Source organism: Eleutherodactylus coqui, chromosome 3 (assembly GCF_035609145.1).
Source record: "Eleutherodactylus coqui strain aEleCoq1 chromosome 3, aEleCoq1.hap1, whole genome shotgun sequence".
Classification (NCBI taxonomy): Eukaryota; Metazoa; Chordata; class Amphibia; order Anura; family Eleutherodactylidae; genus Eleutherodactylus; species Eleutherodactylus coqui.
Window position 1 is genome coordinate 124,072,819 of NC_089839.1, and position 15,656 is coordinate 124,088,474.

General features: G+C 49.4%; 1 protein-coding gene across 6 annotated transcripts in view; it reads right to left on the bottom strand.

Annotated features, from left to right (window-relative positions):
- The window catches only part of SCCPDH (saccharopine dehydrogenase (putative)), a 129,050-nt gene that overhangs the window by 108,686 nt on the left and 4,708 nt on the right, over positions 1 to 15,656 (bottom strand). For 4 of the 6 annotated variants that reach the window (XM_066596047.1, XM_066596048.1, XM_066596049.1 and 1 more), the window contains exon 2: positions 3,070 to 3,179. In XM_066596047.1, coding sequence (XP_066452144.1) covers positions 3,070 to 3,134 — 65 coding nt within the window. In that variant the 5' untranslated portion in view covers positions 3,135 to 3,179. Of the gene's footprint in view, positions 1 to 3,069; positions 3,180 to 6,893; positions 7,167 to 15,656 lie in introns of those variants that run through there. The other 2 variants (XM_066596045.1, XM_066596046.1) reach the window with 2 other exon arrangements.

Here is a 15,656-nt window from a genome sequence, read left to right on the forward strand (position 1 = left end):
CAATGTCCTTTATCAAGCTCTTGCAGATTCAGACAAAGTGTCATGGGAATCTCGTTAGTACCAGACAGACTGTGGGTTCCTGTTAATCCCAGGTTGCATGCTATGTAGAAGTTTTAGAAGCTTCCTCAATGCCTGGAGTTCAAAAACGTGACACTGCAGACTCATTGTGAAATCGCCTGTCACAACAAACTTACCATAGATGGGTAAGTATTTTTTACCTCAAATGGAATTTAAATGTCCTGAACCGGGGGCATGGCCTGGCTCTGGATAACTGAGGACAGTGTCTCTGCTCTAGTTCCAGCTTAAGGCATTCTGCCACCTTGCTACATCCTTAGGCACCCCCACCCCCCCATCTCTAAATGGGCAACCGACGGAGAAAAAAGAACAGCTCACTTCCACTCCATCGGTGACCAGGACTCCTCCGGGCATACAGCGCTTTATTTCCAGACCATGACTTGCAGCATCCCCAGAGCTCCTCTCCGATTTACCTGGCGACAGCAGAGAGTAATCAGCAGCTCCCACGTGGCCCAGCAGCCTAAGAGGCACCATCACTCTTCTCTCCTGGACACTGCAAAATTGGCACAGCCTAGTGCCACTTTACAGGTACCTGGGGAACTACCCTCCTCACAGCCCCCCTTCAGAAGATCCCTACTAAAGAAGATATGTAGGCATGTATCTCTAGATTGGAGCATTCTAGGTCCCATTCACAATTTTTGTGCGCATAATACGCAGTGAATAGAAACCATTCATTTCAAGGGGTTCGTTCACTGGAGCGCCTTTTTCATGCAATATGCGATAGTGTGAAAAAATAAGCAGCATGTTCTATCTTTTATCCCACTGAAATTAATGGGAGTATGTAAATACATGTACAATATGCAGGAAACCTTTTTCTTATTTTATTTTTTTTAAAGATGTGTATTGACAGAGCTGATGAGGGCATCCTCTGTCCACGGCCGGATCTTTTTTTCTTCTGCACCGCGAAAGCACAGTACATTTCTTTTCTTTTTTGACTTCTCCTTTCCCGCAGATCCATGGCACGTCTACAGTGACAGCTCTGGGTGTGCTGCGGATCGGAAGCCTTCCATCAACTTTGATGGAAGCAATCCCTGCGGGATCCACAGGGAGATAGAGCATGCTGCAATTTCTATCCGCATGCCAGGGGGAAGACGAAGAAAAAAATAATAATCACATCCGCATGCTTTTTACTGTCCTGTGGAAGCTAATGCATCCCTATGGGAAGTTTCATTTGCAGATTACCTGCGCGGGTACCGCAAATGAAATCCATCAGTGGACATTGGGCCTTATCTGAAAATGCAAAACATTGCTTACTATTCCTTTACTTTTAGTTGGTCGCTCACTTTGAACCAACATAAAAATCATCGCTGACTTCTTGCTGCACGTAAGTGTTCCCCACTCAGTGTGTTATATAAAATGCTTAGCAAGAATCTACCCATCTAAACACTGTGCACGAGTGCTAACAACTAGCGGGGACATCAGCGCTGCTGCAGTCGTTTAGCCGGCAGTTGTCCCATGACACACACAAGTAGAACTATATGTGCTGTGAGGTACTGAGGGGCGTGATAGTGGATGGTCGCTACGTCACCCCTGGGTTCCGTTATTATGCCTAGTTGGGCTGAAGGAAGTCCATGTCCCGCTGTTTGACATGAAAATCCAGGAGTGCAATGTAATCTCCAGCAAGTAGTTGCTGGAGGTCTTTTTTTTTTTAAAGTCTTTGGGCCTGGATTTTTGGAATGGATGTCAGGTTGGTAGTGGGGCCATCCATTCCACTTCCTCCACTCCAGGTTATGTGCAAGGTCAATCAGCACAGGTGCTGAGGCTGAGCCAGGATAGGTGTATATAAATAGCAGTGTGCACTGACACAGGAGAGACTGGATGGCTGCTGGACCCAGGCAGCCTGAGATACCTGCTGGAGGTAAAAGCCCTGCTGTGTAGTGCACCTGCTGAACGTGACCTATACAGGCAGGGACTGCCTATTTTCCTAATGCTGGACTGTTGTTTTCTTGCCTGAAGCTAAGGCTGGATTTGTTTTGATTTCCTGGACTGAAATACACGCAGGTCACGCCTGCATTTGGACTTTAAATACTTGTCTCTGTCTCTGACTGCCGCAAACCCGCACTCTACCAAGCTGTCTTCCCACAGTGCTTTTAAATGTAACACTATAACCCTCAAGTATATTACCTAAATAAAACGTATTTAACCTCTAGAAAAAAAAGAGAATATAACTACAATGTATTAGCTAAAAGAGAACTATGACTTGAAAATAGGGAACAATGCACTCAGCAATTCCACTAATCTCAAGTCACATGCTAAGGGCTTATTAAAACGACCGTATATCAGACGGGTTTTCACGCCCTCTCTGCAGGGGGAGGAGGCTGGAAAAGTCGGAAGCAGTGCACTGAGCTCCCGCCCCCTCTCCAGTATTTGCAATGGAAGGGGGTGGAGCTATGTTCCTGGAACTTAGCTCCCCCCCCCCCCTCTCAAATCGTGGCGAGGGGTGGGAGCTTAGTGCACCACTCCCGGCTCTTCCTGCCTCCTTCCCCTGCAGAGAGGGACACAGTATATCGGCGGGGCATGAAAACCCAGCCGATAGACGGTTATCTGTAAACCCAGCCTAAGGGCGGTTTCACAGAGCAGAATTGCCGCGGAATTTCCGTGCAGACTAGCTGAACGGAAATTCCACCTCCAAGTTTTATCCCGGGATAAAGCAGCAAAGTGGACGAGATTTGCAAAAATCTTGTCCACAAGCTGCGGCTAAGCTGCGCTGAAATTGACATTCACACGGAAATCACAGCCGCGGCATGTCAATTGTATCGCTGTTTCTGTGGTGGCCTCTCTCCTCTTTATGAGGAGAGATGGCTGCAGCGGAATACAGACGGTGAAGCTGCTTCAAAACCCCCGCCGAATGGTATGAGTTTTGAAACTGCCTTTCTGCCGCGGAAATCTCTTTAAAAAGATTTCCACGGGATTTTCGCCCCCTGTGAACCCAGCCTTAAGAAACAGCCCAAACAGTTATGCACACTAGCTGGCTTTGTAGGATATGATACTCACTGGTCCCACACAGTCCAGGACAACAGAGGCCTTCTTACACATATCAGCCAGGGAGGGGGCATCATTAATGTCGCAGATTACAATATCAATGGACTTCAGCTGTGGTTTTCCTGAAAACACATAAATGGATAGAAGCAGTGACTGGTACTGAAATGTAGACTTTACTTCAGACACGGGAACTGGCAAGGAATAGCTATAACATTAGCCACCTGCAGCAGAGCTGAATTTGTCAATTGGTAAGGTTGCCTGTGATATCACATAGGAGTGCAGGTGAAGGGGGCCACATGCATAGAGCCATGGGAAGTCACAGCGCTCCAGATCCAGTGCATGGAGCCTCTGCCTCCAGAACCTGGAGGCAAGCATGCTCTATCCAATGTTGTACAAGTGCAGCTGGCGTACTGGGGCTCACCATAACAGTCAGCCACCTCCTCACCTTGTTGGCACCTTTGTATCGTGAATGCCCCCAGGGCTGCAATGTATTTCTGCCTATTAAAACAGATCTGTAGCCTAATATAATGCCGGCAGAAATACCATATAAAATACTAAATTACTGCAGTATAAGGTATCAAGCAATCATACAAATCAACCTCCAACGGGAACTAAAGAGAATTTTTTCTTTTAAACAAATCAATGACATTGAACGTTTAACCCCCTCCACCTGTTATAGCACACTTGGTATCACTGTGTCCATAAAAGTCTGATATACGTTTTCCAGCACATTATATCGTAAATAAAACTTGTCTTGTGAAACACCTACATTGACGGAAAAATAAGAGTGCTATGCTTTTATAGTAGAGAAAAACTATAGATGGAGAAAAAAAATAGGCCAAGGGGTTGTTAGGAGCTGAAACTAAGCACTTCTACTGTCCAGAGGTCACACGAGGAACACACGTGATCGCTGCACTATCTTCTGGGACTAGAGACCCGGAACGGGGCAGCTGCGTTGGAACCGGAGGCCACTTAAAGGGAGTCTGTCAGCAGCTTTGAGCCCCATAAAAAGAAACTTATGTGCTCGTATCTGATACACTGATCCTGGGGGTGTATTATATTTACCCTCCCTAATATTTGGTATTGCCGTGTCTGTAAAAGTCTGATCCATTAAAATAACACATTGATTATGCACAGTAAACATTGTCCAGAAAAAAATATGTACACAACGCCAGCATTGCGCTCTTTTGGTCACCTTGTCTCCGAGAAAGTTTTTGACATGGCCTATTTTGGGCTTAAGGACGCAACAATTTTTGGCGGATTTTCTTCTCCGTTTATCAAAAGCCATAACTTTTTTATTTTTCCGTCGACGCGGTCATATAGGGGCTTGTTTTTTGCGTCGCGAACTATAGTTTTTATCGGCGTCATTTTTGGGTACATTATATTGTAAAACTTTCTTTTTTTTATGATAGCAGGGAGAGAAAACGCATCAGTTCTGCCATAGATTTTTTTTAACAGCGTTAATCATGCAGCATAAATAAGACATTCCATTTTTTCTGCAGGTCGGTACGGTTACAACAATACCAAAATACTTACTTTTTTTAAGTTTTTTCCACTTTTCTGCAATAAAAACCCTTTTTTTGGAAAAAAAAATTTTTTTCTAAATCGCTGCATTCAAAGTCCTGTAACTTTTTATTTTTCTATGTACGGAGCTCTGGGAGGGCTTATTTTTTGCGAGACGAGCTGTAATTTTTACTGGTACCATTTCGGGGTACATACGGCTTTTTTGATCACTTTTATTGCGTTTTTAGTGAGGTAAAATGCTAAAAATTAGCATTTTGCCTCAGTTTTTTAGCGGTTTTTTTTGCGTTTTTTTCCGTGCACAGTCAAAAGCATGTGCATCTTATTGTACGTGTCGTTATGGACGCGACAATACCAAATATGTGGGGGTTTATTTTTTTTTACGCTAATCTGAGAAAAAGCATAAAAAAAAGGTTTTTTTACTCTTTTTTTAATCTTTGGTTTTTTTTTTACAACATTTGTGTCCCCCCTGGGGGACTTTAACCACTGCCCTGATGATCGCTGTCATAAGCCATGGCAGAGCTACTGCTCTGCCATGCCTTATCGCTTATACAGCGATCTCAGGCACTGGTAATACAGGACGCCAGTGTCTGGCGTCCTGTTACCATGGCGACAGGCCGGGCTTTCGTGATAACATCGCGAGAGCCGGCCGGAGACACAGAGGGAGCGCGCTCCCTCTGTGAACTCTTTCCCTCCCGCGATCTACTTAGATCGCGGCAGGGAAGGGGTTAACAGTGGGGGGCGCATCTCCAATGCCCCCCCGCTGTTGCAGCGGGATGCCGGCTGTGACTGACAGCCGGCTCCCGCTGCGGGATAGCGTGGGATCATATGTGATCCCGCGCTATCTCCAGGACGTAAGTTTACGTCCTGTCGCGGGAAGTACCCTGCTGCCAGGACGTAAACTTACGTCCTACAGCGGGAATGGGTTAATGAAGATTTTTTTTTTTTAATGAATGAATGAATAAAACAAATAGTATGTACTCCTAAATGGTACCAATAGAAACTACAGGACATCGCTCAAAAAAATGAGCCCTCACACAACTATGTCGATGGAAAAATAAAGTGATGGCGGCCAAAAGATGGTCGGCAGAAAATAAATTGTTTCTCCAAAAATTATTTTTTAAAAAGTAGTACAGCAAAAAACAAAACAACTTTTTATAAATTTAGTGTTGTAGTAACCGTCACAGAGTACATTTATCAGGTCATTTTTACCGCAGTGTCTTGGTGCTGTCAGTTTTTCCTTCATCCTTCGGGAAGTAGCATCACCTGCTCAGTGAGGACAGCGCAGTATCTTCTGAAACCAGCCGCAGAAATGTAGCCAATTTCAAGTTAGATTGCGCAGGAATGCTGTGGATTCCGACGCTTGCAATAAATCTGCGCTACGTACCACAAGTGTTAGGCCCTTATGCAGACCGGGCAAATTGAATTGCGGATCCCGCTCATCAGCAGGCGCGGGAGATCCGCAGCTCAGTGTGCCCATTGATGTGTGTGGAGATTCTTCTTTCTACGTACACCAGCGGATTTTATTTGCTGCCGCCACATGCTGAAATAAAATTGCAGCATGCTCTATTTTCAGAGCAGATAGGCAGGGACGGCTACCATTGAAGTCAATAGGAGCTAGCCCTGGCGCGGCACTTCTGCAATGAGCAGTGTAGAAGTGTCGTGGATCTGCGTTATCGCCTAGGCAACGGCGCGGGTAGACCTGTACTGCACATCCACAGTACAGGAGATGATTTCTGACAGGTAAGGAGGGTCACAGGCAGCAGACACAGGGAGACTCCATGCGAGATTTCCCACACAGAATCCAGGCGCGCCCGTATGCATGAGGCCTTAGTGTGATGAGGCAGTATGGATCTATAATCTCCTTCCTTACACAACTGCAGGAGGAGATGGCGCGGATGCCACGGCGGCAGCAAAGAATGATGCATTAGAGCAAAGAATGATCCATCGCATGTAAAAATACGCAACACATCCAGCTGTAATGCATATTAGGCAATGGGCCATTGCCCAGGCCGGCATAAACACGCAGCGAATACGTAGGTGCGCTGCAGCCTCATGCAGCAATGAGCCTTTTTGCATCAGCGCCCACGTGGATCCGCAGAAGTAGAAGAAATACGCAGGTGGAAGCCATCTTTGGACATATAAACATTCAGCAGATCTCCTTGGTAGGAAGAAGCCCGAGAGCGTTCTGCTGGGTGACAGAACATACAGAATGCTGCTGCATCCCATGGAAGGTGGGGTCAAACATGCCATGGTGAGATAGCAGCTACAGAGTGCAGGGAGACTACTAGGTGCTCTACTAACGCCGCACTCACCGAGCCTCTCAGCCGCCCAGCTCAGCACCTTCTCCAGCTTCTTCTGGCTCCTGCCGGCAACCGCCCAGCGGAGTTCCTGACCTCTGTAATCTTCCCCGTCCGCCGTCCGGGCCACCTCTTCCACAACGTACTGCCCAGTGAAACCAGAAGCCCCGAATATCACTAGCTGGTAGGGACGGTTTGAGGTTTCAGTCGCCATAGTGACTGTGACTGGCCGCGAGGAGCAGGAGGCATATTAGAAGTTTACGCTTAGGTTAAGCAGCGCTGATTAGAGCCACCTGATTGGCTCTTCGGCACCACGTGACTACACAGCGTGCACGCGCATTGCCTTCTGCAGCCGTGCACTACACAGTACACTTAAAGGGGTTGTCCCGCGCCGAAACGGGTTTTTTTTTTTTTCAACCCCCCCCCCCCGGTCGGCGCGAGGAGGCTGGAATCGGCAATGGACCGCACAGAAGAGCTGCGGTCCACGAAGACAGAGGATCCCGGCGGCCATCTTCAGCGGTAAGTATTGAAGTCACCGGAGCGCTCCGGTAAGCTTCCTTTACCTCCCTGCATCGGGGTTGTCTCGCGCCGACCGGGGGGGGGGGTTGAAAAAAAAAAAAACCCGTTTCGGCGCGGGACAACCCCTTTAAGTGTAGTGTGTAGTGCACGTCTGCTTAACCGTAGTGTGTAGTGCACGGCTGCTGAAGGCAATGCGCGTGCACGCTGTGTAGTCACGTGGTGCCGAAGAGCCAATCAGGTGGCTCTAATCAGCAGCGCTGCTTAACCGAAGCGTAAACTGCTAAAATGCGAGCTGGAGGACACTGACAGGAGAGCGCCACAGGCAGCTTTAAGGGTGAAGTCACACGAACGTATATCGGCTCGGTTTTTACGCCGAGCCGATATACGTTGTCCTCGTGTGCGGGGGGGGGGGGGGGGGGGGAGGATGGAAGAGCCAGGAGCAGGAACTGAGCTCCCGACCCCCTCTCTGCCTCCTCTCCGCCTCTTTGCACTATTTGCAAAGGGGAGAGGTGGGGCGGGGCTAATTCTCGGAACTTAGCCCCGCCCCTGCCCCGCCTCTTCCCATTGCAAATAGTGCAGAGGGGCAGAGAGGAGGCGGAGAGGGGGACAGGAGCTCAGTTCCTTCTCCTGGCTCTTCCATCCTCCCCCCCCCCCCCCCTGCACACGAGGACAACGTATATCGGCTCGGCGTAAAAACCGAGCCGATATACGTTCGTGTGACTTCACCTTAAGTTTTATTGCTGGCATGAAGGATACAGACACACAACGTGACTGATTGAAGTCGCCATCGAAGCGGGCAGGCCGCTCAGCCTACGGCCGTTGTGGAGTGTATTCACGCGGTTGATACGTACAGAACTTGCACCTGTTAGGGTGGTTTCGGACCGCCCTATGCACAAATACGTTAACCACTACGGATTGTATTTTTGCATGAACAAGGTTGGGAGATGGCAAGAAGCAGGCTGATACGTCTGGCTAGCAAATTGTTCCGTTATTTTTGCAAATAAAATGCCCATTCCCACGATCACCTGTTACACCCTTCCTATGGAATAGAATGGCAATTAAATGTCTAATTAGAGAGACAGTTGTCTTCTGATCCCTCTGTTGTCCGCAGCGTCATTCCCTCTCCCTCTTTTTTTCAGCTGCCATAGACTTCTTTGACAGTTTTCTGAGTAACACAGACAAAGATAGGGCAGGTACTGTTGTAGCTTGTCTCCACCAGAAGAATGGTTGCAGATAAGCTGCATGCCCACTACCAACGCCCAGAATTTGATTGGCTGGGGCGCAGAATGGGTCGAGACAGTCTCCGTTGGTAGCCTACCAGTGTCCCATGTATGCTCCGAGCTCCGCTGTCATACTTCCTCTCGCAACTTTCTTCCCTTGCAGCTTTGGCACCGTGAGTTCCCCCTCCACTGCAATCCCCCGCTGTGAATACACTCGCCCGGCAACCACTGAAGGTGGCACAGCTCTGGCCTCCTAGCTCAGCTCTCATACCCCCCTCGGCGACTTTCTCCTCTGCTTCGCATTTCTGGGGATTTCACATGGTGGGGAGCGCGATATGGGGGTCGGATTCACGGTCCCATATCGCGCTTGTCTGTATGAAGTTAGCCTAAGGCTACCTACACACGGGCGAGCATAATATTGCACTTGTCAACCTGCATTTTACCCGTAGCTGCAAGGCAATTTTCAGGCAAAAATCGACTTGCGTCCCTTGTGTGAAATTTCCATCCAATTATACAAGTTGTGATTGTTCTCAGCAAGAGAAACGACGTAATCTTGTAGATTATACTTAATTATACAAGTTTCACGCAGATCAGAATTGTTTCCCGAAACCTCGCACATTGGACAGCATGCGAGAACCGTGTTATATATTCAAGGTCCCATTGAAATTATTAGACGATGCATTCCAAGGAACACGAAAAAAATAGGACATGGTAGAATTTTTTTTCTCTCACCACATCACAGTGAGGGCAAAAAAAAATTAATTAAAAAAGTTTTTTTTTAAAAATGCACATATGTAGGAGTCCATTCAAAAGAATGGAGTTCATATTTACTCAAAAAACTCGTCCGCATGAAACCTGCATAGGGATAAAACACACGACCATGATGTTTTGCAGGCATCAAGACCACACCTGCAAAGCGTGATGAAATGGTTTCGCTTTCACAACAGTCTTTCTTGTGCTATATTACAATGAGCAAGAAAAGATAGGCCTTGCACTATATGCCTTGCACATATGTGCGAGAAAAGATAGCGCAGGACCTATCCTCATGTTTTGTTTTTTTTTACTGCGCACAATAGCCTGGAATTTTAAACTATTTTTAAAAATCTAATGAATATTGATTGGTTCATGTGCAAAGAAGCTATTTGTACATGTGCCCGTGTTCACACCCTAAGGCTTCATTTCCACGGGCAGTAAGAAACATCACATCGTACTCGCATGCACATCGCACAGCATGAAATGTGTTTAAAGGTCCCATTAAAATTAATGGGCGAAGCGTTCCGTGAGAATGTAAAAAAAATACGGCATGCAGCGATTTTTATCATTTGTATAGCTCATGTGTATGACCCCCATTCAAATAATGTAGTTTATATTCGCGCAAGTTTTGTGAGTCTCACAACACACAAAACTTACGCGAGAATCCCGCTCATGTGCATGTAGCATAAGTCCAGCTTTACACAAATCTTGCACAATAATGAAACTCATTCTTTTGAATAGGGTCATACATATGAGCGATGTTTTCCTGCATTCCACCATGTTGCGATAGGGAAACAAATCGCAGCACGTCCTATCACTAGGCGTGCCCTCGAACCGCATCTCCCATTTAGTGAAACAGGATAGCCCCACGTGCCAGGTGCACGCGATGTAAAGTTTCCCCAATGTGGGAAACAAATCACAGCATGTTCTATCTTGTGGGTGCTTTCGCATCGCCCGCTGTTTTCAGTAGGGCCGGCGGCAGCATCACACCGTGTGTTAGGTGCACATGGTGCGATGTGAGGTTTCCTTATTGAAAACAATAAGAAAAACGCTGCAATCCTCCGCTGCAGCAGAAGATTGCTACATGCCTGACGTGATGAAAAGCGGTTTTGACATAAATATGCCTCGCATCTACGGGGAATTCACATGATGCAAGTGCAATATCATTTTATATTCCAACCCTTTATGCGGCACAGTATCAAACGCTTTGAAAAAATTCAGATACACAGGTTGGCTTGATAGGAGGTGTCTCTCATAAACTAGTGAGTTACACTGCCATTTTCCTTGAGGTCCTCCTGGATAGCATCTCTTAGAAACCCTTCAAACATTTTACCCACTACAATAGTAGTAAGATTTAACGGCCTGTAGTTTCCAGGTTTGTTTTATGAGTAGAGATGAGCGAGCATACTCGTCCGAGCTTGATACTCATTCGAGTATCAGGGTGTTCGAGATGCTCGTTACTCGAGACGAGCACCACACGATGTTCGAGTTACTTTCACTTTCTTCTCTGAGAAATTTGCGCGCTTTTCTGGCCAATAGAAAGACAGGGAAGGCATTACAACTTCCTCCTGTGACGTTCCAGCCCTATACCACCCCCCTGCAGTGAGTGGCTGGGGAGATCAGGTGTCACTGGAGTATTAAAATCTGCCCCGCCCGCAGCTCTCCACAGATGCATTCTGACAGAGATCAGGGACAGTGCTGTCTTGCTGTAGCTGCTATAGGGAGAGTGTTAGGTGTTATTTTAGTCTTCAAGAACCCCAACGGTCCTTCTTAGGGCCACATCTGACCGTGTGCAGTACTGTTGAGGCTGCTGGGAGCAGTGTTGCACAATTTATTTTTTTTTGTATATCGGGCGTGCAGACCATAGTCTGCAGTCCTTTTACAGAGTATAGGGGCAGTACTGGTGAGGCAGGGACAGTGGGAAAGGTGAAAGAGGTATACTGGCTATATAGGCAGTGTGGTTGTTCCCACAAAGTTAAAAAATAAACAAGATTTGGCCTGCCTATCAGTGCCTTCCGTTTACAGCGTCTCTGCTGGGTGTAGTAGTTGGTGAATTAATACCCAGCCTTGCGCATAATTGTTTCCTGCCTCTGCAGTGCGTTACGTACGCGAAGTCAGCCTCCAAAAGGGCAATCGAAATACAGTGCATATCACAGGCAGTGTGGTTGTTCCCACAAAGTTAAAAAATATACAAGATTTGGCCTGCCTGTCAGTGCCTTCCGTTTACAGCGTCTCTGCTGGGTGTAGTAGTTGGTGAATTAATACCCAGCCTTGCGCATAATTGTTTCCTGCCTCTGCAGTGCGTTACGTACGCGAAGTCAGCCTCCAATAGGGCAATCGAAATACAGTGCATATCACAGGCAGTGTGGTTGTTCCCACAAAGTTAAAAAATATACAAGATTTGGCCTGCCTGTCAGTGCCTTCCGTTTACAGCGTCTCTGCTGGGTGTAGTAGTTGGTGAATTAATACCCAGCCTTCCACATAATTGTTTCCTGCCTCTGCAGTGCGTTACGTACGCGAAGTCAGCCTCCAACCACAGGCCAATAAGCGGCACATTTAATTACAGCGTTCTGTTTCTGCTAATCTCGTAATACACCCTGCTGAGGGGTAGGGGTAGGCCTAGAGGACGTGGACGGGGGCGAGGACGCGGAGGCCCAAGTCAGGGTGTGGGCACAGGCCGAGCTCCTGATCCAGGTGTATCGCAGCCGACTGCTGCGGGATTAGGAGAGAGGCAAGTTTCTGGTGTCCCCAGATTCATCTCACAATTAATGGGTCCACGCGGTAGACCTTTATTAGAAAATGAGCAGTGTGAGCAGGTCCTGTCGTGGATGGCAGAAAGTGCATCCAGCAATCTATTGACCACCCAGACTTCTACGCCGTCCACTGCTGCAACTCTGAATCCTCTGGCTGCTGCTCCTCCTTCCTCCTAGCCTCCTCACTCCATTAAAATGACATATTCTGAGGAGCAGGCAGACTCCCAGGAACTGTTCTCAGGCCCCTGCTCAGATTGGGCAGCAGTGGTTCCTCTCCCACCGAAGGAGTTTGTCGTGACCGATGCCCAACCTTTGGAAAGTTCCCGGGGTACGGGGGATGAGGCTGGGGACTTCCGGCAACTGTCTCAAGAGCTTTCAGTGGGTGAGGAGGACGATGACGATGAGACACAGTTGTCTATCAGTCAGGTAGTAGTAATTTCAGTAAGTCCGAGGGAGGAGCGCACAGAGGATTCGGAGGAAGAGCAGCTGGACGATGAAGTGACTGACCCCACCTGGTTTGCTAAGCCTACTGAGGACAGGTCTTCAGAGGGGGAGGCAAGTGCAGCAGCAGGGCAGGTTGGAAGAGGCAGTGCGGTGGCCAGGGGTAGAGGCAGGGCCAGACCGAATAATCCACCAACTGTTTCCCAAAGCGCCCCCTCGCGCCATGCCACCCTGCAGAGGCCGAGGTGCTCAAAGGTGTGGCAGTTTTTAACTGAGAGTGCAGACGACCGACGAACTGTGGTGTGCAAGGTTTGTCGCGCAAAGATAAGCCGGGGAGCCACCACCACCAGCATGCGCAGGCATATGATGGCCAAGCACCCCACAAGGTGGGACGAAGGCCGTTCACGGCCTCCGGTTTGCACCACTGCCTCTCCCCCTGTGCCCCAACCTGCCACTGAGATCCAACCCCCCTCTCAGGACACAGGCACGACCGTCTCTCGGCCTGCACCCACACCCTCACCTCCGCTGTCCTTGGCCCCATCCAGCAATGTCTCTCAGCGCAGTGTCCAGACGTCGCTAGCGCAACTGTTTGAGCGCAAGCGCAAGTACGCCGCCACGCACCCGCACGCTCAAGCCTTAAACGTGCACATAGCCAAATTGATCAGCCTGGAGATGCTGCCATATAGGCTTGTGGAAACGGAGGCTTTCAAAAACATGATGGCGGCGGCCCCGCGCTACTCGGTTCCCAGTCGCCACTACTTTTCCCGATGTGCCGTCCCAGTCCTGCACGACCACGTCTCCCGCAACATTGTACACGCCCTCAACAATGCGGTTACTGCCAAGGTCCACTTAACAACGGACACGTGGACAAGCACAGGCGGGCAGGGCCACTATATCTCCCTGACGGCACATTGGGTGAATTTAGTGGAGAGTCAGAGCCTGGGACCGCTCAAGTTCTACCCACCCCCAGAATTGCGGGCCCCAGCTCGGTGCTGGTATCTGCGGCTGTGTATGCTTCCTCCACTAAACCACCCTCCTCCTCCTCCTCCTCCTCCTCCTCCTACGCAACCTCTGTCTCGCAATCAAGATGTGTCAGCAGCAGCAGCACGTCGCCAGCAGTTGGTGTCGCGCGGCGTGGCAGCACAGCGGTGGGCTTCAGGCCGTGCTGAAACTACTCAGCTTAGGAGAGAAGAGGCACACGGCCCACGAACTGCTGCAGGGTCTGACAGAGCAGACCGACCGCTGGCTTTCGCCGCTGAGCCTCCAACCGGGCATGGTCGTGTGTGACAACGGCCGTAACCTGGTGGCGGCTCTGCAGCTCGGCAGCCTCAGGCACGTGCCATGCCTGGCCCACGTCTTTAATTTGGTGGTTCAGCGGTTTCTGAAAAGCTACCCAAGCTTGTCAGACCTGCTCGGAAAGGTGCGCCGGCTCAGCGCACATTTCCGCAAGTCCAACACGGATGCTGCCACCCTGCGGACCCAGCAACATCGGTTTAATCTGCCAGTGCACCGACTGCTGTGCGACGTACCCACACGGTAGAACTCTACGCTCCACATGTTGGCCAGGCTCTATGAGCAGCGTAGAGCTATAGTGGAATACCAACTCCAACATGGGCGGCGTAGTGGGAGTCAGCCTCCTAATTCTTTACAGAAGAGTGGGCCTGGTTGGCAGACATCTGCCAGGTCCTTGGAAACTTTGAGGAGTCTACCCAGATGGTGAGCGGCGATGCTGCAATCATTAGCGTCACCATTCATCTGCTATGCCTCTTGAGAAGTTCCCTGCAAAGCATAAAGGCAGACGCTTTGCTCTTGGAAACGGAGACGGGGGAAGACAGTATGTCGCTGGATAGTCAGAGCACCCTCCTGGCTTCCTGGGACTCACCCATGCTGTCGGTCCACACGGACTTCACAATAGGGAGTTGTACCTACCTGTGTCTACTTATAAAAAACCCCAGTCTGACTGGAGCATGCAGTGTGGGACGAAGCCCACCTGCATTTAATCTGACGTTAGCTTTGCTGTCCAGGGCACTGCAATGGGATATATTTATGTACCGCCGGTGGCTTCCTGGGACCCACCTATGCTGTCGGTCCACACGGAGTTGTAACTGCATGTGTCTACTTATAAAGAACCCCAGTCTTACTGGGGCATGCAGTGTGGGCCGAAGCCCACCTGCATTAAACCTGACGTTACCTCAGCTGTGCTGGGCACTGCAATGGGATTTGTTTATGTACCGCCGGTGGGTTCCAGGGAGCCACCCATGCTGTGGGTGCACACGGAATTCCCATTCCGGAGTTGTACCTGCCTGTGACTATTTATAAAAAACCCCGGTCTGACTGGGGCAAGCCCACCTGTATTTAATCTGACGTTAGCTCTACTATCCGGGGCACTGCATTGGGACAAACTACAGGAGCAATACAGCGCTAATGAGACGTGCACAGCTACGCTAGCATTGGAGTCTGCTGTAGGCCCGCGATTGCTGAGGGTTTGTGCAGAGGCCTATGTCCTGGGTGCAGTGAAAGTCCACTTCCTGCCTAAGATTGCTGAAGCTGGGGGCTGAGGCCTATGTCGTGGCCGCGGTGCAAGTCTGCCATGTTTGGCCGGTCAGATCATGTCTTGGGTTTCCTAGGACCCACCTATGCTATTGGTGCAAACTTAGCTCCCAGCGCGGTGTTTGACCTGTCTGGCACAAAGACACTGACTGACTTGGGTAGGGGGCAGAGCGCAGACGGCTTTCCCCTTGCAGTGTGGATTGAGCTATGCGACACCTTGACAGAATGAATACTGTGTGGCACATGGGTTCCCCATTGCTATGCCCACGTGTGCAGCTCCTGATGGAGGTGGCACAGGATTGGATTTCTCATTGCTTCTGTACAGCATTGTGGGCTATCGCCTCGCCCCTTATAAAGAAGGTTGCTGCCTGGCCCTGCCAACCCTCTGCAGTGTGTGCCTGCGGTTCCTCCTCATGGCAGACGCACTTATAAATAGACATGAGGGTGGTGTGGCTATGAGGCCAGCGTGTGGCATGAGGGCAGCTGAAGGCTGCGCAGGGACACTTTGGTGTGCGCTGTGGACACTGGGTCGTGCGGGGGGG